At 45.7% G+C, this 22,276-nt stretch overlaps 9 protein-coding genes across 9 annotated transcripts; 3 read left to right on the top strand and 6 right to left on the bottom strand. All coding sequences in view use genetic code 12, as the record gives it.

Annotated features, from left to right (window-relative positions):
- Window positions 1–1,637: 1,637 nt before the first annotated feature.
- Window positions 1,638–2,981, top strand: CXQ85_003740 (S8 family peptidase; the record flags this gene model as incomplete). The annotated part of the gene is made up of 1 exon (XM_025487374.1): window positions 1,638–2,981. The coding sequence occupies one exon, from the start codon at window positions 1,638–1,640 to the stop codon at window positions 2,979–2,981; it is 1,344 nt and encodes a 447-aa protein (XP_025344390.1).
- Window positions 2,982–3,140: 159 nt separating this feature from the next.
- Window positions 3,141–3,671, bottom strand: CXQ85_003739 (uncharacterized protein; the record flags this gene model as incomplete). The annotated part of the gene is made up of 1 exon (XM_025487373.1): window positions 3,141–3,671. The coding sequence occupies one exon, from the start codon at window positions 3,669–3,671 to the stop codon at window positions 3,141–3,143; it is 531 nt and encodes a 176-aa protein (XP_025344389.1).
- Window positions 3,672–4,985: 1,314 nt separating this feature from the next.
- ZWF1 (glucose-6-phosphate dehydrogenase) lies at window positions 4,986–6,494 on the bottom strand (the record flags this gene model as incomplete). The annotated part of the gene is made up of 1 exon (XM_025487372.1): window positions 4,986–6,494. One exon carries the CDS (start codon window positions 6,492–6,494, stop codon window positions 4,986–4,988), a length of 1,509 nt encoding a protein of 502 aa, XP_025344388.1.
- Window positions 6,495–7,433: 939 nt separating this feature from the next.
- KEX2 (kexin) lies at window positions 7,434–10,100 on the bottom strand (the record flags this gene model as incomplete). The annotated part of the gene is made up of 1 exon (XM_025487371.1): window positions 7,434–10,100. One exon carries the CDS (start codon window positions 10,098–10,100, stop codon window positions 7,434–7,436), a length of 2,667 nt encoding a protein of 888 aa, XP_025344387.1.
- A 972-nt stretch (window positions 10,101–11,072) lies between these two features.
- On the bottom strand, window positions 11,073–12,683 carry NAR1 (Nar1p; the record flags this gene model as incomplete). Its single annotated transcript, XM_025487370.1, has 1 exon — window positions 11,073–12,683. One exon carries the CDS (start codon window positions 12,681–12,683, stop codon window positions 11,073–11,075), a length of 1,611 nt encoding a protein of 536 aa, XP_025344386.1.
- Window positions 12,684–13,396: 713 nt separating this feature from the next.
- CXQ85_003735 (uncharacterized protein) lies at window positions 13,397–14,646 on the bottom strand (the record flags this gene model as incomplete). Its single annotated transcript, XM_025487369.1, has 2 exons — window positions 13,397–14,278; window positions 14,386–14,646. 2 exons carry the CDS (start codon window positions 14,644–14,646, stop codon window positions 13,397–13,399), a joined length of 1,143 nt encoding a protein of 380 aa, XP_025344385.1.
- Window positions 14,647–15,396: 750 nt separating this feature from the next.
- Window positions 15,397–17,082, top strand: CXQ85_003734 (fungal specific transcription factor domain-containing protein; the record flags this gene model as incomplete). Its single annotated transcript, XM_025487368.1, has 1 exon — window positions 15,397–17,082. One exon carries the CDS (start codon window positions 15,397–15,399, stop codon window positions 17,080–17,082), a length of 1,686 nt encoding a protein of 561 aa, XP_025344384.1.
- A 29-nt stretch (window positions 17,083–17,111) lies between these two features.
- Window positions 17,112–18,500, bottom strand: CXQ85_003733 (sugar porter family MFS transporter; the record flags this gene model as incomplete). Its single annotated transcript, XM_025487367.1, has 1 exon — window positions 17,112–18,500. The coding sequence occupies one exon, from the start codon at window positions 18,498–18,500 to the stop codon at window positions 17,112–17,114; it is 1,389 nt and encodes a 462-aa protein (XP_025344383.1).
- Window positions 18,501–18,922: 422 nt separating this feature from the next.
- Window positions 18,923–21,421, top strand: CXQ85_003732 (beta-glucosidase; the record flags this gene model as incomplete). Its single annotated transcript, XM_025487366.1, has 1 exon — window positions 18,923–21,421. The coding sequence occupies one exon, from the start codon at window positions 18,923–18,925 to the stop codon at window positions 21,419–21,421; it is 2,499 nt and encodes an 832-aa protein (XP_025344382.1).
- Between the last annotated feature and the right edge of the window lie 855 nt (window positions 21,422–22,276).

The following is a 22,276-nucleotide window of genomic DNA, read 5'->3' as shown; positions in this document are numbered from 1 at the left end:
GCCTGGCTGGACCACCATTCACCCCTTGATTCTTCAAATTAAAAGCACCCCATGGGGACCAGATCAAGACCACGTTCAAGCACCCAGAGCACACAAACACACAAGCACACAAACATATAAGCACCGAACAATGGTGGTTCGTTATGATCCAGATCAGAACACAAAAGGCCCAGAACCAGCATTAAGTTGCTACGCCCGTCCCAAGCAAATCAAACCCACCGTTAAGCCACCTTCCTCTCCAAAGAACCTTCCAGCCATGTGGCCCAAGCACATCTGCCAATTTCAACAAGATATCGGAAAGATCCTTCCAATGTGCGGAGACAAACCACTCAGCAACAAGGCACATACAAAGCAAGAAAGGCTTAGACAGCGTAGAAACGGCAATTTCAGGCCCAGGAGCCACAGCTCAATGGGGCCATTATGTGATCCGAAACCGCCAAATCACACCGCTTCCTGGAACACTCACAAACACACATTGTAGACAATCCGCATAAGCTACAATGGTTACGTCAGACATGGATCAGGAGCAACGTGCATCCCAATGATCTCTTTTGGTAACCCATCTACACCAATGGGGAACACAGGACAGCTTTTGCTGAAACAGGTTGTACTTGCGAAGTGGCTATCTCCAAAGACAAATCCTAAACCCCATCAGCACATATACGTAGAAAGCCACAAAGTTGCCAGACAAACCGGTAATAGATGCTTGAAGCCAACTATCTTGGCGAAACCGTGGTGTCTCATTGGGAGCGTCACGTCAAGATAGGCCCTCGCACATAGAATAATCCCGGGTTTGGGCCATTTTAAGAGGGTCTTCCCGGCATGGAGAGTATGGTTATGTCCAACCCCCCACAAAGGAAGGAAAAAAATGGAGCTAATTCCAGGTGGGACCGGTATTTGTTGCTTGTTTGGAGCTGCAGATCCCCCAGGGTGGTTGGTGGTTGGTTGGTTGATTGTTGTGCAGAAATGTAACCTCGGTGGTGGAGTGGTTGCAAAATCGCCAAAAACACCCGGAAGTCCCCCCCAGAGGCCTAATTTTCCATGCACAAAACAGCCGCCAACCATGGATTTTGTGCTACTTAGACTAACTGTGTCGCTTTACCTTGTCAAGGCGACGAAAAGCTTGGCAACATCCTCGGCGGCTCGCTGGAAGCTTATCGTGGGGCGCTGGCGGTTTGAGGCTTTCTGATGGTGATAGTGAGTAGGTTGGAGGTGCTTCTTTTTTGGTAACCAGTGTTACGCAAAACCACTACTTTTGCGGTCCCGCCAGTGATCCCGTTTCAGGCTTTGTCAGTATACAAACGCCGTGCTTCTGGTTGTATGCATTTTGGGCTGGGGAAGCTTGGCTAGGGGGGACTATACTCCTTATTTGTCGTCTCTTTGGGGGTTAGGGTGACAACATTGTGGTTTCTTCAGACCCTCCTGCCTCCCCGGCTCTAGATGCCGCTGGAACTAGCGCAATAGGTTGCTTCACTATTGTCTGCTTTGTGAATGCACCAGCGCTAATGCTGCTGCTTATCGTTGGAAGTCTTGGAATTTGGAATTTTCGACCAAGAGTGGCTCTTTCTCTGGGGTAGTATATAAATGGAGCTTGCGCCGGTGCTGAAAGTGTTTTTGCTTCTTCAGAACTATCTACCATGAAGTTTTTGTCTCTTTCTGTTTCTTTCTTGCTTGCTAGCAAGGCTTCTGCTGCTGTCATCCCATTGAATGACGAATCTTCTCTCATTTCTGAGGTGGAGGTTGAAAAGAGAGACCCTGTGGTTGCTCCTAGACAGGCTGGCGAAAAGGCTCCATTGCTTAGAGCCCTTAAGCCTGTCAAGTCTAAGTACATTGTCGTTTACAACGATGATGCTTCTGCTGAGGCCAAGGCTGAAGAGTCTGAATGGATCTCTGGTGTCGTTCTGGAGGTCGCCAAGAGAGATGGCACCAGCGACGACCACTTGAAGTTCTTCGATGTCAACACTCTTAACGGTTACTTGGGCTCTTTTGACGAAGAAACCGTCGACAAGATTAGAGACAGTGGTGCTGTGAAGTACGTTGAAGAAGACACTTATGCTGTTGCCGAGGAGATCACCACCCAGAACAACGCTGTCTGGGGTATTTCCAGAGTGTCTACTCGTGAGAACACCAGATCTGGAAAGTACATCCACGACTCTCAAGGTGGTCAGGGTGTTACTGCTTATGTTGTCGACACTGGTATCATGACTGAGGACCCTGAGTTCGAAGGCCGTGCTACTTTGGGTGTTTCTGTTGCTCAGCCAGACAAGAAGTACGACACCAATGGCCACGGAACCCATGTGGCTGGTACCATTGGTTCCAAGACCTACGGTGTTGCTAAGAAGGTTGATCTTGTTTCTGTCAGTGTGTTCGGTACCAACGACCGTGCTGCTGTCTCTGACCTTCTTATTGGTTTCGACTACGTTATCCGTGACCACAAGCAGAAGCTTGCTTCTGGCAAGAAGGGCTTCAAGGGTTCTACTTTGAACATGTCCATTGGTGGTGCCAACTCTCGTGCCTGGACTGATGGTATTAACGCTCTTGTCACTGCTGGTATTCATGCTGTTGTCGCTGCTGGTAACGAGGCTATCCCAGCTTGTACCTTCTCCCCAGGTTTGTCTAACGCCATCACCGTTGGTGGTTCTCAAAGCGACGACAACAAGTACAGTAACTCCAACTACGGTGACTGTGTCAACATCCTCGCTCCTGCTGTGAACATTCCATCTGTTGGCTGGAAGCAGACCCCAGAGTACAAGACCGGTACCTCCATGGCTTCTCCACACGTTGCTGGTGTTGCTTCTTACTTCTTGTCCTTGCACCCAGGTGCTGGTTCTGAGTTCAACACTGCTCTTCTTACTCCAGCTGAGCTCAGAAAGAGATTGATCGACTTTGGTACCAAGGGTGCTATCCGTGGCTTTGACTCTGCCACCCCTAACGTTCTTGTCTACAACGGTGCTACCAACCCAGGTAAGTTCTGGGAGTAAGTCTTTCGCTTTCCAAAACTAGACTTTCAGCCCTAGATGGGCTGCTTAAGAACCTTTAAAAATAAAAAATGAAGCTTTGGTCTTCGGATTCTTACTTTCTTCCTATAGAGGTATTTAAAATAATTATTCTATGCCTTTTATTACTGACCGTAGCACCGTTTACCTATTTACTTTTCCCCATCCTCTCCTTTTGACCGCTTTTCTACCTTCAACCCCATTGAGCCACTCTTCAATATCCTTACCCAGAGTTTCAACACCAAAGAAAGCAAATGTACCATCTTTTCTCTCATCGAAAGGCCTTCCACGCCTTCTCTCAAATTCAACCTTCATGTATTCAGAGAAAAGCTCCAGCACTAAGCCCTTATAGAAGGAAGCATCAAAGGATGAGTTAGAGCCTGGTTCGGCGCTTTTTCTCCCCAAATTCAGTGGAACAAATTCCCTGACAAGCTCTGCAGTCGATAAACTAGCCCAATGGGGTACCACATCCTCCAGAGCCTGCTCTTCGTGTTCTTCTGCTTCCTCGGCACCGTATTCTGCTGGTTCAGGCTGGTAAACCATATACGGGTTTCTGAAGACATCTACAGAGGAATCATCAACTTCGGCCGAGGAACCGGTCTTTATATCCCAATTTAAGCTCCTGGAAAAGGCCGTTATAAAGCTTTTATCACTAAACAGCGCTGAACTTGTCATGTTCGTAGTAGTACCTTGTGGTTCCTTTTCGCAGCCAAACCGTTTTGCAACCAAAATGGTCTGAGTCTGTACTATCGGTTAGAGGCACAAGAACAAAGAAGAAGCCAGACGAGGGAGTCGGCGAAAGGATTTATTATGGATCCACCGCCGAAAGCTTGTACTTTGTCAAATGTTGCCTATGTAGTACATTGAGGCCAAAGAGGGTCCAAGACCTAGAGTGCCCCTTGGACTTTGAGTAAGAAACAAAAGCATAAATCCAGAAATATATCTATAAACATCAACCTGGCAATCATTTGTTGCCTTTAGTTGATGCCTTTCTTGCTTTGTATGGACCTCTTTCTTGTCGAGCTTAGACGAGTGCCAGTCATGCCCCCACCACATCACTCTATAGCAACATAATATAACTAATACATTACTTTGAGGGTCTTATTTATCTAAAAACAAGCCAAATCAGCCTTTAGGACTACGGGCTGCCGTTGGCAAGTCGATGGTGAAAGTGTCACGTGACTTTTTCCGTTCATCTCTCTATGTTTACTCAACGCCACTCCATTACAAAGATCCCTTAGCCAGTTGCTTAATCCCAATCCCCCTGCCTACGCCTTCCACCCTCTTAATCCTCTCTTGACTTCCCAGTGGTTGACCTAATGATAGTGTGGGCGGGTAATGTGCTGATGTCATCCTGCACACAGCTCCTCATCTTGGTCTATAAATTGAAGACCATCGCACCTAAATTTTTTTTCTTCCTCCAAATTCCCTTATTCATCTCTTCCTCCACTATCTAGAATCGTGTGGTCTTTTTGCTGTGGGCTTATGGCTTTCAGCCTCGGCACTGCTGCTTCAAAAGCATTTTTGACGAAACAACCGAAGATGAGGAAACTAAGTCTCTTCTTTCCCAGTCCGACTCGACTATGACGACAGGGTTGAAAAGCGCCTGCAGTGAGTTTACAACATTGGGCTTGACCTGGTGTTTCATTGTGGGCTTATACTTGCCAGTATTTAACAGTTCTGATTCACCATGTTTCTTATTTAATTTGACTTTTGAAGCAGCTGCTTCGGTTGATACCTGAAAGCACGCAGCAGAGAGCCCACCCGATTCAAGCACAAGAAGAAGCTTGTAACAAGTGATTCCGGTGATGAAATATCCCATAACATTCGCAGTTTCCACGGTAGCATACGCATAGAACCCAATCTAGTATGCCGGTGACCGCCAATTGACCTTCCATGGATGTCTGATGGAATTACTACAAGCTTAAACTTTTATCTTTTTTTTTGTTTCTCTTTCATTTCGTAAAATTTTTGCTACATATCACACCGTTAGATCTTGCCTTTGACGTTTGGACGCGTCAATGGCCATTGGTAGGAGCCAGCCTCCGAGAAGACATAACCATGATCGATCAAGAATGGTCTCAAGTTCTTTGGACCCTTGGAACCGTATGGGTAAATCTCTGGTTTAGGACATTTGTCAGATTCAATGTATTCCAACAATGGAGTGAACAACTTCCACGACACGTCCAACTCATCGTCTCTGACAAAGTTGGCGTGGTTGCCCAAGTAACAGTCTCTGATTAATGCCTCGTAAGCTTCTGGAATCCAGAAGTCCTTGGAGTATCTGTTGGAGTATGTCAAGTCCAAGTCAGTTAAGGAAGTCTCGGTGGAGATACCGGGGATCTTAGAGTTGATTTTCGTGTAGACGGCCTCGTTGGGCTGGACTCTGATGACTAATTCGTTTCTGTGGATTTCCTGGAAAATACCCTTGGCAACCTGCTTGAACTGAATTCTGATCTCGACCTTGGACTCGTCCAAAGCCTTACCAGCTCTCAAAACGAACGGAACACCGTCCCATCTCTCATTGTGGATGTTAACCCCGAGTGCAGCGTAGGTTGCGCATCTGGACTCCTTGTCAACGGTGTCATCGTCCAAGTATGAAGGCTTGGAGCCGTCTTCAGACTTGCCATACTGACCAAGCAAGATGTCCAGGGAATCGAATTGGTCAAAAGCTTTAAGAACCTTCACCTTTTCGTCTCTCACAGCCTCTGGGTCGAAAGAAACAGGTCTCTCCATAGTCAAAAGCGTCAAGACTTGCAATAAGTGGTTCTGCATGACGTCTCTGATAATACCAATCAGGTCAAAGTATCCGCCTCTGCCTTCAGTGCCAAAGGCCTCCTTGAATGAGATTTGCACGGAGGAAATGTGTCTGTTGTTCCACACACCAGACCACAATTCGTTACCGAAACGCAACACCAACAAGTTCTTCACCATCTCCTTACCCAAGTAGTGGTCAATTCTGTACAATTCCTCCTCAGTGAAGAGCGGAGCCAAGTCCTTCTGCAATTGCCTAGAAGACTCCAAGTCGTGGCCGAATGGCTTCTCCACAATGAGTCTCACTCTGCCGCCTTCTGGGTAAACGTACTTCTTGATGTTGCCAGCGACAGTGGTGAAGACAGATGGAGGCAAGGCCAAGTAGAACAAGCGCTCAGACTTTTCAACCTTGTTCTTAGCATCGTATTCGCCAATTGCATCGTGGAGCTTCTGGAAACCCTCTGGTTTGTCGTAAGGACCCGAAATGTACGAGATCAATTGCAAAAAGCCATCCACTTTGCTCTGGGCCTTTTCATCATGCAATTTCAAGTTCTCCTTGATTCTCTCTCTCAACTCCTCGGTGGTCAATCCCGAACGGGCGTAACCAATGATATTGACAGTGTGTGGCAACTGGTTCTCTCTGTAGAGCCCAAAAAGCGCTGGGAAGGTCTTCTTTTTGGCAAGGTCGCCTGAGGCACCAAAAACGACAATTGATACGTGGTCGCCGAAACTGTCTGCTGACATTATGATGGAAATTGGCTTCTGTGAATGGAAGAAGATAGAGGTAGTTTGGAAGCAATTGTTGCTAGTTCACAAAAGAAACAAACCAAAAAAAAAAAATAAAAAACCGGCCTTTGCGGTTATATATGATGAGGTTCGCACCCAAACTGCCATGCGAGATAATTAAGGGAGGACTGTATATAAGCGCTGACGCTACTACCTCCCAATGCTCCCATGTCTGACCGATAATCGCACTGTAGGTTATTTAATTGCTGCAAATGATGGGAAGGGATTCCCCATGTCGTTCTTTTTTGGTACTTGCTTTTTGGCCATTGGCAGGAGTGTGTGTCACGTGGACGTCCACCAATGCTTTCTATGGGTTAAATTTTTTTCATCTTTCTTCGTCTTTGCCCCTTGCTTTTCGGCATTTATCATCCGCTGGCCCTGGCCCGGTCTCTCGGTGCAATGCCTTGCGGATTTGTAACCTTCACGTGCGGTGATTACAAATTCACACTTGCATGGTACCGAAGCTCGTTACTGGCGGCTGTGTGCAGGAATAACAGTTTAATCGTTGGCTAACGGATGCAAAAGTGAATGTCCAGGGTGGAGTTTTCAGCTTTAAAAGTGTCGAAATGGTTGAAAACAACGTACTAGTCCCCAATCCGTCTTCTTCTGTCGTGTCACGTGCATCCGCCAAACGTCAATGCCTGCAACCTTACCTATCCCAATGTGACAAACTTAAGATTGCGTGGGGGCCCACCGGAAAAATTGCTGTCTTTTTTGGGGGTGCCCAACCAACGCCACCAACGTAAAACCTGGGGTAAGCTTGATATCTCCGTCTGTCCTGGCCCGCCCCCCGCTACTTTCACAGTGTTCCTCACGGGTAAAAGGAGATATCCTCGGCCATGGACTTTTTCAACCGCCTCGGACTGCACCATGCCTCGCCTGGGTGCCTTATCAAACTCACCTCCTGTCATCATCATCTCCTCCCACAAGACGTTCCTGACTACCATTGTCTTCGTTGTAGATGTCAGGCGTCTCTGGACTCAGTGTACCGTTTTCTGTCTGCTTACCGTCGATACCACGTGTCTCGTGATGGTCGTCTTCTGGCTCGTCGCCGATTTGGAACATATCATCATCGTAATCAGGCAACGTTTCGGCATTGAAGTCATCGAAAAGCGTCTGCTGCTCGCGCTGGCGGTTTGGGCCTAGGTCGAGCGAATCTCTTTCTTCGTCATCACTGTCGCTGTAATCTTCGCCAGGGATAATGTCAAACTCGTAGTCGTCTCTTCTCCTGCGACGAGTGCTGCCTGGCGACTTGTGACACTTCATGGTGATGATGGCGATAAGGAATCCGAGAACGGCCAACGCCATGAAATACTGTCCAGCATGGTCTGCGGCGTAATGCTTGTCATTGTCTTGCTTGCCGTCCTCGTCTTCGGAGTCTGAATCCTCGTCACTGCTATCATCTGGTTTTTCAGGCTTTTCAGTCTTCTCAGGCTTCTTCTTACCAGCGTCGTCCGTGGTTGTTGTTTTAGTAACATCCTTTGTAGTGCTAGTGGAAGTGGTTTCCACCTCGGTGGTCTCTGGAGTCTTGGTTGTGATGGAAGAGGTCGACAGTTCAGTCTTTGCAACTGTGGTCTTAGTCAGAGTCTCCGATGTCGAAGAAGGTTTGCTCTTTTCAAGTTCACGACGCTCAGCGGCATAGTCCTTGGTGACATCGTATTTCAGAGCCTTGTCGGCATCGATCGATTCACCAAAGAGACGAAGCTGCCAGTTCTTCAACTTCACCTCGTTCTCTCCACGAGAGCTTGAAACCTCAAGTTTCCATTCACCAACACCCTCTTCACCGAAATGTGCCACTGACATGAACGTCCAGTCCTGAAGACCACGATTGGACTGATCTAATGGCCTGCGGTCTGCGAGGTTACTGACCACACCGTGAGGCGAGGTCAACTTGACTTGAATCTGGCCTCTAAAAGTAGAATCAATGTTGACAGTGACGGTAACGTGCTCAACACGTTCAAAGTTCATGAGCTTTAAGTCTTCCTTTGTAAGCTTTACAGTGCTCGAGATCCAATCACTAGGACCCACTGGACCAGAGTTAACAACCTGGTTGACTTCCATGACATCTGAATAGTACCATGCCTGTGGTTTGACACCTTTCCACTTCTTGGCTTCTTCCACAAGCTTTTCAGCATCTATTTTACCGTAACCGTACTTGTGGGAGTACTTGAGCCCGAGGGCAGTCTCTTGGTAGTCGCCGTCGTTCTCGTTCACAGTAACACCAGCCCTGGCACTAATGTGTTGTACATCACGCCAAGAGAGGTTTGGGTTTGCCTGCAACACCAAGGCGTAGACACCAGCAGCTAATGGAGCAGCTGCAGAGGTTCCACCGTGTGTCAGAGAACATCTTTTCTTTATATCTGTAGTTTGAATATGCTCACCGGAACCAGAACTGTATGTCACAACCATGACAGCAGAACAGGCTTCGGCATAATTTGGGTGCAAACCTTTATAGTCGATGGCGCCCACAGTGATGGAATATATGGAGTTGGTGTAGCCGTCAAAGTTGCACTGATCATAAGATCTACCGCCGTTTCCGCTTGCAAAGACGTACACGGCACCCTTGTTCTGGCGGCCCTCTTGGATACCTTTAATCATGGCCTTGCGGACAATCAAGTCAGGTGCAGCCACGGTCCTGCCGTTGTCGGTAGGGCCCCAAGAACAAGAATAAATATCATTAGTTTCTAGGCCGTATATCATGGCAGCAGCCTCTTCCTCGGAGGTAATGGCGCCTGAAAGAATACGGATACCTGCGACTTTACCCTCGTAGGCCACGCCAATACCACACACATCGTTTTTCACTGCAGCGATTTCACCGGCGCACCTGGTGCCGTGATAATCGTCAAAGAGACGTGGAGTGGGCAAGTCTGTGTTATCATTGAAGTCCCAAGAACCCTTGGCGTTGAAGTTAGCCTTCAAGTCCTCGGAATCGTGGTCCAAGCCATCGTCGACCACAGCGACGGTGACGTTGTTACCCTTAATACCATTGTACCAGACATTCTTAACGTTCACGTCGTTCCCAGGGTACTGAGTATTTAGCAAGTGCCATTGGCGAAGGAAAAGTGGGTCGTTGATGCCGAGCTTATCGCTAACCTCTTTCAAAGACTCTTGCAGAGAATCAACTATGTGGAGCTCTCTAGCGGCGATTTCCTCAGCAGTAGCAGCGTCCACAGGCACAGGCATCCTCCGTTCGAGTTTCTTGGGGTATAACATATGGACCAGCTTCAAGCCTGGGTGGTGAGTCAAATCATCGTAGGCACTTTCCAACCCTGGAGCTCTCTTCATAAGATTATGTTTGTTGGAGTTATGGTTACCCAAAATCGCCATGTTCTCGTGGTTCTTATCCACACTAAACACAAAATGGTCGTCCATGCCTCTCACAGGATGTTCGTAATGGTACACATGGCCATGTTTACCGATAAACTCATGCAAGTTGGCCCCCAGCTGGGAGTGGTCGATTTCCACCACAAAGTACTGTTTCGACTGGTAGTCTCTTTTGGGCACAGTGAACGCCGCTGTAAGCGCCACGAAGCACTGAAGCAAAACGAGCGGCAGGAGTTTCATATTTGGTTTTTTTTTTAAAAAAAAAAAAGGAAGTATATAGGATATGTGTGTCCTTAACTGTGTTGACAGGAAGGTATTTGTTGAAGAAAACACTTGTGGGTCGCGAAAAAAAAAAAAAAAAAAAAAAAAAAATGTTAGCGTGGGGTGGAAATGGAAAATGGAGGGGGGGGAAAAAAAATAAAACGTAAAACGTGAATAAAAGTATAATAATAAGGAACGACGGAAAATTAAGGTTAAATGTGGAAGGTAAAAGGACCAAAAGGAAAAAGAAGGAAGAAAAAGTGGAAGGTCCTGGGAATCACACAACCTACCTGGATGGAAACCTGTCAAAATGCTGTCTTCTATACTCGGACTGGTCCAGTGCCTGCCTGGATAGTATGGGGTTTTGTCAAACGATGGAATGGCTGCGAAAAAAAAGGGCTTGGATGAGATTTCCCATGCAAATGGCAATGGATGAGGGAGGATACCGCTTTTTGGCTTACCGTTTTTTGGCTTACCGCTTTTTGGCTTGACGTTTTCTGGCTTGAAAATGATGGTTATGGTGGTTAGGTCCTTGGGTTGTAGGTGGTTATTGTGATGGATGGCTGGGGTGCGCTTTTGAATGGTGGTTCATGTGAATTGGATGCGAGTGGGTGTGAATGAAGGGGGATCTGATTGTGCTTTTATTTATTGGTACTTGGTGGTTGGGGCTTTGGTTTCAGGGGACTACGGAACTGGAAGTGTTTTGTGGGGAGTTGGGCTCACTATATGGCTGCGAAAGTTCGGATAACACCGAACACATAGGCAGTGAAGGATAAGGTTGGGACGAGTTGGGAAGAAGTTGGGGAGAAGTCCAGTTTGGGAGGGGCTTTTGGGATAGCGGAGAGTATTTGACCCTTCGAAAATTGTGTAGCTGTAGCTCGATGTCAGTGGTATGTTCCATCCATGTCTACGACTTCTCTTAATCCGACCATTTCTATATATATATACCGATTACCATTTTGCTCCCAAAAGCACAGCGTTGGGATCCGTGGGCTTCTCAACCTCGTTAAAGTGTGTAACAAAGAGTCGCTCGGAGGGGATGCTGCTCTCCTCGCAAAATCCTTGTGCCCATTTCTCTATTTCTTCTGCCATCTTTGTGTTATCCATGCTCGAAAGATCCACTGTGCCAATGCTTTGATAAATATCCTTGACTTGAGAAAGCCACTCCTTTTCTGTCACATCCTGTGGGCGTGTGATCTGTCCACCGCCATTAATGCATCCATCTGGACACGCCATCACCTCTACGTAATCGCATTTAGAGGCATCTACCGTCTCCAGCGCAGTTTCCAGACCTGCTCCAGACTTTGCGCCCATTCGAGCTCTTCTCCTTGCTGCGAGCGGGTTTACTTTTCCTTGTTTGGCAGCTCCTCCTGGGCCGGGTTTGAGCTTTCGAACCAAGTTTTGAATGTTTTTGAAGCCGTTCACAACGGCTGCTGATGCAATTTTCTCGCCACTCGGCTTATGCATGAGTCTCATCTCATATGTATCAGAGTTACGGCCCTCCACCGTTACTACCTCAAAGTCCTCTTCATGATAAACATCTGGCTCCGTACAGACCATGTGGTTACGCGTAAGCATAAGGTAGTTAAAACCATAGCCACCAGACTGGGAGCCTGAATCGTTGGCCCAAGTGAGCTCCTTATAAGGCCATGAAGCAGGGGCCATTTGCTGATAGATATTGCTGTTCTGTGAGACGATTTTTGATGAATTTGAGGGAAGGAGCTCGTACTTCAGACTCTCCAAAAGGTTAACGAGCTCTTTTGCGGTCAAGACACAATCCACATCTGGCGCAGCCGTTTCCACTGGAGTGTTTTCTGGCCTTGCGCTCTCCAACTTCTTATCAAAGCAAGGCATGATAGAAAGGTGATAGATGTCGCTTCGTGACACGCCTAAATCCTTTGCCACGAGTGTCTTGAGAAGGCAGCCAGTGATCTGTTGAGGGGACTTTGTAGCTGAAAGCATGGGCAACACGTATGGATGGGTCTTTTCAGCATATAGGACCCATCCAGGGCATATTGACAGCAAAACAGGAGATTTATTCTCGCCTCCTGAGTTCTTCCTAGCAAACATGCCCTGTGCTTCCTGAAGCAAGGAGAGTTTGCGTCCCAAAGCGGTTCCTACCACATATCTGAACCCCATTTGATTAGCTAGCAAGTTGACCAAAAGACGGTCCATTTGCTCAACCGAGAAGCCATATGCCTGGGCCAAGGAGGCTCTAGACTGGTGGCTAATGCTAGCAACAAAGATCTTATTCGAAGTCTGGTTCTCTTCGATGGCTTTTAGTAGTTGTTCGTGTGAATGCTGTGCAACAAGCACCTCCTCAGCAGAAGTGATGCAGCCAGAACATGCAAGGCAGTCAGCTAAAGAGATCTGAGCTGGTGAAAGAGCAGCAGCTTTGCCGTCAATCTTGGAGATCTCAAGTGGATTCCCGTTCTCATCAATCTGGATCTCCACCTCTCCTGCTTCCTGAGTATCTGGGTTCGCCAGTTCCACAGGCTTAATACACGCAACACCTGGCGATATGAAGTCGTTTAGATCGTCAGCAGAGAGTATTGCACTCATGTGTGGGGGAAAAAGAAAGTAGTGGTTGGTGGTTGATGACTAAGATGAGGTGAATGTATACTGATAAGAGTGTACTGCGAAGGACCAATAATACACGACAAGATGTCAGCACACGTACTGGGGGAGGGAGAAGGTACGAAGTAGGGAAATGAGCACAAGGAAGTTGAACTTCGGGCTTTTTTATTGTTTAAATTGCATCTACGATGGGTATTCAGCAGATTTGAATTTGGTCACGTGATATTACACCAATACAACAGGAGGCAAAATGGCTTTAACCAAGAATTCGGACGGTAAATTTACTATGGTGGTGGATTTTGGTGCTATATCGAGCTTGAAGGTGCCGGTTTTTAGACCAGGTGACGTGGAGTATCTTGTCTGATATGTGTCAGTGAGGTGATATTGGGTGCAAATTCGGTTACTCCATCGAAACAAGTCATGGCGAGGAGGAAAATTCCCCAAAATCCTAAGAGATAATTTTTTTGGCCCTAGAGAAAGCTCGTATACTATTAAATTTGATATAGTTAGCATTTTCGATTTTTGGTGGTCATAATGATATTCTCATTTGTGCTAGTTCTTCAGATTCGCAAAGTATATACATATAAAGCAGTCACAATATGAAGAAACAGTCAAATATTGAAAAAATCAAAGCAAAATTTTTTAAGAAAAATGAAACCAAAAAAGTTACAGTATCTACAAGCTAAAAGAACATTGAGCTACGCATACCTAAATGAAATGATAGCACTCAATTTTCTGTTTCTTGGATTATGCTTAAGTGAGTGCTCAAGATTCCTCTTGATTCTGTCGACCATGGCTCTCTTGGGTGGTACCATCTCCAGCCCAAGAAGCACGAGCACATCCGCTTGTTCCCAGGTATTTTCGATCATTTCACCTCTCAGCCAACGATAGACCTGATCCAGTGGATGAAGAAAGTTATTCTCAAAGTGCAGCTGTGCTCTGGGCGTCGGCTTATACAAGACTTTTGCCCAAAGGAAGTTTTCTCTTGTCGTTTCGTTCACACTGAATGAAAACTCAGCATCGGAATCGGTATCCCGAACTGGTGGAATGGAAGTGTTCATGAAATTGATGGTCTTATAGATATCGTTTATGCTGATCTGACCACACTTGACAAGCAATTCCCCTTCGGTATACACAGGTGGCACGAGTTGCAATTCAATCTGACGTAAAAGCTCCGGACTTTTAGTTCCTGGGAAATGTGCCTTACCTGCAATGATTCGGGAGTTACCAATTAGCACTGCCGAAATCAATAGCTTTTTCTGCCATGCTATGGTCTTTTCACACTTCAAAAGCTGAGATAGTTCGCTCGTCGTTAGAGCCAGAGATTCATCTCCACTCTCCGAATGAATCCTATGAAGATATTGCTTCTCCAACAAGATATTGAGCTTGTCTGTTGCTTTTTGCAACCTTTTCTTGCGCAGTGCAACAAATACCCAAGCAGTATCACGTATTATCAGAGTCATCCTCTCGTTAGATAAGTTGTTCTCGTTGAAAACATTCATTGTAAAGTGTGCATCGCTATCGGGTAGTATATTGATATAAGCCAAAGCATCCCTCTCTGAAAGGTCTTGCAATATCTTCTTAAGTTGGTGCGCAGCATGATGTGATTCTTCAGTGAAGAATAAATCAACCATGTGGTAAAGGAACCTGCAATCTAATTCATTACTATCCCCTCTTGGCTTTTCACGTCTTCCTCCGTCAAGCCAATTCGAATGGATTCACCAGAAATATACTCATCCTTTATAAGTTTGCTTTCACAATACGTATAGGCGTTCGTTGTAGGCAATTCGTTGACAGCCCTAGCTAACCTATGTGGTACATGGGTGTACTCAAACGCGTCTTCAGCTATGGGCTCTCCATCTTCTTTTAAAAGAGCTTTAAGGCTATTATCGACACGGAACTTACTCTTTCTTTGGAACTCATAGCTGTCGAAATGGTTGTACTTCATTGAAGTAGGTCTGGGTTGGTGTTTGACGAGGTGTCTGGATGTTACTTGGGAATGTGTTTCAATCGATTCGGCGGGCGACTAGGCCGAACGGATGAGATAGAATTTTCTCTCTATAAATGCTATCTTTCTCAGGAATTGCTGAATTTTAAGCTGCTATTATGTTTTTATGAGAGACATTTTTTCTCAGAAGGCGAAGAACAGAAAGACGCGGGTTTGGAGAGAGAAACAGACAATGGAAGGTCGATGAGTTCTGTTGAAACAGGAGAAAAATGGAGCAGCAATATCCTTGAATACAAAACATCACTCAATAGGTTTTTTTGCCCATCTTTTGATTTTGTTTCCATAATTTACCCAATCGGGTAGATTTTGTCTTATCAGTACTGGCTATGTACGAATTTAGACCATGCATAATCTCACATCCACGAGAAAAAAATAAATGCTATCCTTTCATCCTCCAGCTATTCTTGGATGGATTAGGCCATAATCTCAGGACTAATATCATCAAAATACAGTTTTAACATGACCTTCATCCGCAAGACAAAGAGAAAACCACTAGCGTGTGTCCAATGCCGTCTGAGGAAAGTCAGGTGTGATAAACAAGTGCCCTGCAAAAATTGTCTTACAAGAGGGTTCGCCAAGCAATGTCATCGGGAGGTGGTACTTGTACGAGACACTGTAGCGAATCGAGACAGCGGCAAATATGGTGCCGTAGGTGGCCTTTTCAGTGAGTTTGAGATAGAGAATATCCGTATGTGCGTGGAGAAACTCACTTTTGGGTTCATCAAGGTGGATAGATTGTTCAAGTCGGAGCGGCAGAGAGAGGTGAACTGGCCACTGTTTCACAACGATCTCGCCTCGATTATGGCCCGAGTGGACCATGCAACTTCTCACTGTTTGTGCTCGTTTGCCAGCAGCTACATCAACTTCATCCATAATGCCGTGGTGCCTAGTGTGTTCATTGATGAGCACGAGACGTTTTGGAACGAACATGTCAAAGAGAACCCGGCCTGCTTGGTTTATTCGAAGTATAGCAGTCTACAGTCAGATCTGCCGAGAGATTACTACTTCTGGATGGCATTATACTATGGAACATTATGCAATGGAATATACTTTGGCTCCGAACAGTTGAAAGATGAACTTAAGTTCACAAGCTGTGAGCTACAAACCTTGGGCCCCAAGCTCTTTACGGCCGCCCTCGATTGTCTTTATAGGGCACAATTTATGAGTTACCCTGACATACGAGCTATTCAGGTGTTTTGCCTCTTGAGCACATGTTTCCATGCTTACGGCAGTGTAAGCCTTTCTCAGGCATTGCTTATACAGTGTATCAGGATTGCCAGGAAGCTTGGTATAGATAGTTCCAAAACGGATTCAGGCGTGACGTTTTCGTCGGAAATCAAGAGGCGTTTGTGGTATACACTTTGCCTCAATGATTGGCTAGACCAGATAGACAAACCTCGGTTTTACATTGAGACCACTGATCTTGAATTACCCAGTCTTCTAACTGACGAGCACCTTCTTCATCCAGAATCCTCTGGAAAGGTGCAGTTCAACGACTACTCAAGCGTATACTATCAACGAACTATGGTGAGTATGGCGCTCATCAAGAAACGTTTGTTTGAAAAACAGTCATCAGAGCTGGACACACTTGAAGCGTGGAATAAGATGAATGAATTACGTGACAGCACTATCAGCTTCTACCAGAAAATCCTAGAGCCCACCAATGATGGGATCCTTGGTTACGACTATGCCAAATTCTTACTCTTTTCTTCTCTTTCCGAGGAGCTCTTGGATTTGGGCCGCAGAGTCTTGGCCATAGTAGGGAAACAGACTTGGTCAGCTAAATACCGATCTGTGTGCCTTGAGGCCGCTTTGGGGAATATGAGGCGGGCCATATCCCCAATACCGTCATACTACAGACGTCACTGGATTGTGACACAACATCTCATATATGCTGCACTAACGATCCTTCTAGACATGATCATGTTTCCCAATCTAGACTCGAAAAAAGACAAGAGAAGCCGTTTGGAGCAGGTAGAGTCAACTTTCCAAGTCTTCGAAGAGCTTGAAGCTACGCATCTACCTGCAAAACTTGGTATTGCTCTATTGCCGAGACTCTGCAAGTTAGTTCGCTTTGTTATAGTGGACCAAAGAGACGGCAATACATTTGAAGTGGAGTCCTTGAAGTCATTGCTCGATGATTTGCAATTTGGTATATCCCCAGATGTTGATGCCGTTCCAGCAAAGACAAGACCACAATACCTTCGTTTTGGGCTGCCACTGAGCTCAAGTAGCCCTGGAACCCGATCTATGAATAGGGCAACAAACTACACGGACAGTATATCTTTTGATGATGAGATACTGAAGTTCATTTCAGACACGGGATGGTCTGAGGTACTTATGAATATCTTCCAACCAGCGACAAGTCCACCATAATAGACCTCAGCGTCTCTATTATTGACCTATTACTTCTTGGGTACGTGGATTTCTTGGATCTCCCTCACAGATACCGAATCGTCTGACAAAATCAAAACCGGTTTTTCCCCCAAGGACTTGCCAATTTCCTCCAAACTCAATCCCTTTGTTTCGACCCAGAAAACAATAATGACAATCAAAAAAACCACATCGTAACCGGCATTGATGATGTAGAACTTCCAACCAATATTGTCCATGGCAATTGGTAAAATGAACGTTCCCAAAAGTCCAGCAGCACAATTGCAGAACTTGAAGATTGTCGTGCCCGCAGCTCTTGTCTTCATAGGGAATAGCTCCGAAGGATAGAGGCAGTTGAGCGGTGTGATGGAAAAATTGTAAAAGCCATTGAAAAGGAACATAAAGAAAATCGTGGCGTACTGACCCAGTCTATTGGTACTCTCACCGTACATTTTCACGAACCCTCCAAGCAAAGCAAAACTGACAATCATACCAGTCAACGAACCAATTGCTTGTTTCTTCCTTCCAAAGTGATCAAAAGAATAAGCACCGCAAACAGCACATATAAAGTTCCAGCACGAGCTGATCAAGTTTATCTGCAAAAGCTTATCTGTTCCTGTGATTCCAGCCTGCCGAAGAATTACAGTAAGGTAGTAGCTGCCCACAGATGAGCCGCCCAACTCTGAAATAAGAGCGAGGGAGACAATCATGACCAACCTTCTTTGATCTGGCCTTGCTGGACGAAGCAACGTCAACCATGCTCCCGTACTACCTTGTTTCTCCTCTTCGATGGTGTACTGGATTTCTCCAGTCATGACTTCTGCCTCTTCATCGGAGAGCTTATTGCCAATCTTGAGCACTTTTGTGGCGTTCTCAAGCCTTCCTTTGGAGATCATCCATCTTGGTGATTCAGGCACGAAGAGGAGGAGGAAAATAGCCAGTGCACTTGGAACTGCTTGCAAAAGAGATGGAAGTCGCCATGCCCACGTTCCATGAATATCTGCGGTTCTATATGTTATTCCTGATGCAATAATGGCACCAGCATTGAAGCAGGTGAAATACATGCCAACCATGAAGCCTCTGATAGACTTTGGAGCTACCTCTGCTACCATGAGCGGCGAAGCTGCGCCAGTCAACTGGGTGCAAAATCCAAGAACAACTCTGGCAAAAATGAACATGCCCATATTATCACTGGACGCTGTCTGCAATGCAACCCCAACAAAACTGAAAAGAGAAGCCAGCAAGATTGTCATTTTGCGTCCCCAGTTGTCCGCCATGTATTTCATCAAGAAACAAGAAACTATAGATCCTATCCACACACTTGCGTTCATCAAGCCGTTGGTAGTTGGCGTAAGGTTGAAGTAGTTTGTGAATTGCGGAATTGCAATAAGACTCGACATCATCATTGTATCATAACCCATGGTGATGGAGTTTGTTGCAGCTGCTACACAGGTCACCGTTAAAAGTAACTTCTGTGATTTGGGCATGAGCCGGGGGACATTGTCGAGTTGGAACATCGAGAAATGTTGTCAATCGAAGCCCATGCCAATACCCTACGAGCTACTACTTATATGAGCTATGTAATTGAGGAGAAGGAAAGATAAGAATACAGCTGATAGAGGCAGGTCATTTATGCTGACAGACGCCTGAGGAGTACTAGCGGAATCGCGAGTTACCGGATTAACCAGAGATATGGGTACAATGAATGCAACTACGAGATAGGTGTTTCGGCCGAGCTCCACACTTGGGTTCGGCCGAAACTTGAATTCCACGCCGGTCCAATTTGGTACATATATTTCATCTCTGTAGATTAATTAGGCCCTCCTTAAACATATTTATGACTATGGCGTTCAAAAAAATTGATATCGACTCGGTCCTCGACCAATTGACCTTACAAGAGAAAATCAGTCTTGTGAGCGGACGTGATTCATGGCACACTTTTCCCGTGCATCGCCTTGGAATACCATCATTAAGAATTTCTGATGGCCCCAATGGAGTTAGAGGCACAAAATTTTTTAATTCGGTTCCTACAGCTTGTATCCCCACTGGCACTGCTATCGCATGCTGCTGGAACACTGAGTTGATGTACGATATTGGCAAAATGATGGGCGAACAGTGCCGTGCTAAGGGCTCCCACGTCCTTATGGGCCCTAATATTAACATGATGCGGAATCCGTTGTGTGGGCGGAGCTTTGAGTGCCTCGGAGAGGATCCCATTTTGTCGGGATTATTGGCTCTGGCTTATTGCCAGGGCGTTCACAAAACGGACGTCATGGTATGTCCAAAGCACTTGGTCTGTAATGACAAAGAGGACTTTCGTATGACAATGAACGTTCTGGTTTCTGAGAGAGCTCTTCGGGAAATCTACTTGATGCCATTCATGCTCGTCCAGAAACACGCCAAACCTGAAATGTACATGACAGCATACAATCGCTTGAACGGGTCCCACTGCAGTGAAAACGCCCATCTTTTGAAAGACATTGTAAGGGGGGAGTGGGGCTTCGAAGGGTGTTTTGTGTCAGACTGGTTCGGGACTGTTTCCTGTGCTGATAGCATCAATGCCGGCTTGGATCTTGAGATGCCTGGTCCTTCTATTTGGAGAGGTAAGCTTTTGGAAATGTCTCTTTTCCATGACACCGTGACTCAAAAGTCTTTGGACGATGCGGTAAGAGGAGTTTTATACTTGGTGAATAAGGCTGCTGAGACTGGGATACCAGAGGACGCTTTTGAAGGTATGAAGGATGACGATAACACCACTAGATTGGTGCTTCAAGCTGCCAGGGAGTCTATTGTGTTAATGAAAAATACTAAAAAGGCTCTCCCTTTGCAAAAGAACAAGAAAGTCTTGGTCATTGGGGAAGCTGCCAAGAAGGCCAACTTTGCTTCAGGAGGCTGCACCAACGTCAAACCTTATCGCCAGATTTCATTGTACGAGTCGCTAGTGGATCGCCTTGGAGACAAAAATGTCAGCTGGTGTTTGGGCGCTTCGAACAGAAAACTGCTTCCTTCATTTTCTCTTCTTGCTAAAAGCAGAGCAATTTCTCCTATTCAGTTTTGTGTCTATGACGATCCACGGTCTGTAACTGATCGTAAACCCATTACTGAAGAAATGGTGGGCGAGATTGATGCTATGCTTGGAGACTTTGATCCTGCAAAGCTCAGGGACATTGATCAGTTGTATGCTAATTTTCAGGTGATGATAGCTGTTCCGGAATCTGGTTCATACAAGGTTAACTTGAAGGTTTCAGGTCTTGCCAGAGTCTATATTGATGGCGCTTTGAAAATGGTTAACGATCTTGAACACAAAACTAGTGGAGCATTTGGTTTAGATGCACCTGAGATTATGGAGGAGATACACCTTGATGCTGGAAGAGACTATGTTTTCGAAGTGGACTTTGAAAGCACCATAGGTAAGTCTTCGTTTATCACTGGTTACGGATGCGTTACATGTGGCATTGAAAAGGCCATTTCTCCAGAAGAAAGCATCAAAGAGGCAGCCACATTGGCAAAACAGTTTGACCAAGTCATTGTCATAACAGGGCTTAACAAGGACTACGAATGTGAAGGTTTTGATAGGAAGAACATGGATCTTCCTCCATACCAGGATATGCTTATCGAGTCTGTATTGTCAGTCAAGCCTGATGCGGTGGTGGTAATTGAAAGCGGGACACCGGTTACACTTCCCTGGGTGGACAATTGCAGTACGCTTTTGCACTCTGGATATATTGGGGAGCAACTTGGCAACGCACTTACGGATGTGCTCTTTGGAGATTACAATCCCAGTGCTAGGCTTTCATATACCTGGCCCAGACGATATGAAGACTCCTCTTCATCCACAAGCTTTATGGTCGATAAAAGGTATTCGTTAACGTATCTTGACGATATTTATATGGGGTACCGCCATTTTGATCTTTGCAAGATTGAGCCTCTTTTTGCGTTTGGCCATGGGCTCTCTTACACATCTTTCGAATTTCGTGACCTTAAACTTGCAGTTGACGAGTCAAACATTTCTGTTTCTTTGAATGTCACTAATACTGGCAATACAGACGGTTCCACAGTTGTTCAGGTCTACGTTGCACCAAACAAAAGCTCGGTTCCAAGCCCTATAAAGAGCTTGAAGGGTTTCCAGAAGGTTCACTGTGAAGCCGGATCAAGTTGCAGTGTGAAAATTGACGTAAACAAGAGAATAGCCTGCTCTTACTACGATACTAGTCTTTCTAAGTGGACTTTGGAAAAAGGCACTTTCGGTGTGTTGGTGGGCCCATCAAGCGACAAACTTGAGCTTAAAAGTACTTTTGAGGTTGAAAAGACAGTGCAGTGGCTCTCACTTGAGGAATTATGAATAAACGTGCTTTTCTGTGCAAAGAGTAGAATTACTACATGACCTGAGTTCTGTAAATTCACATGTTCATGTGCTTATTCCTTTCTTTGTCCTCATGCCAAAAAAAATCAAACCCTAATCCATGACTAACGTTCCCTCGCAAAACAACTGAATCACGAACAAACAAAAACTCGTAAGTGTACTTCAAAGAACCCACTGAAAAGCCTGCGCAGTCGAATAAGCTTAGAGTATGTCGGGGAACTTGGGTCATGCAGAGTTTACGATGCCAGTACTCTCGCTCTCGTAAATCGGTGACATATACATGATTGATTGAAAAATGCTTCAAAACAGATAATAAGCCTCGTTTTATTGGGAAGTCTTGACATTGATCGGCTAAACACCCAATTACTTATAATGCCCGCTTTCTTTGGGTGTACTCTTGTTTTTTTTGTACCCACTTTCACTTAACAGAACATGGTTCATATTACCAAACACGATGTGCTGAATCCTTCTATTTTCCCCCGAGGCATGTCTAGTAGTAAAATCGATTGGGTCAGGGTGGAGTGTACCGATACTGAAGCTTCCACAACCATTACATGGGAGTTTAAGCCTACTGCTACATCGTTTACTTGTGTCGATGGAACTGCTTATGATATTGGAGGTAAATATGCTCGGTCGTCAAAAAACGAATCACCGTCAATCAAGGTGTCTGGTGTACTCATTTTGGCAATGACGTTTATAAGCTATATCATGGGGTGATCGGATGCTGTCGAAAAGAGAGAAGCCAATGGGTTTCATGCTGAGTTGAAGAGGAAGGGGATGGTATGTAAAAGTGGTCTTTAGCTGATAAATGATAAAACTAAGTTTGTAAGCGTA

This window comes from Candidozyma haemuli (assembly GCF_002926055.2).
Source record: "Candidozyma haemuli strain B11899 chromosome Unknown F_2014730914, whole genome shotgun sequence".
NCBI lineage: Eukaryota > Fungi > Ascomycota > Pichiomycetes > Serinales > Metschnikowiaceae > Candidozyma > Candidozyma haemuli.
This window is presented reverse-complemented; position numbering and strand designations above follow the sequence as displayed.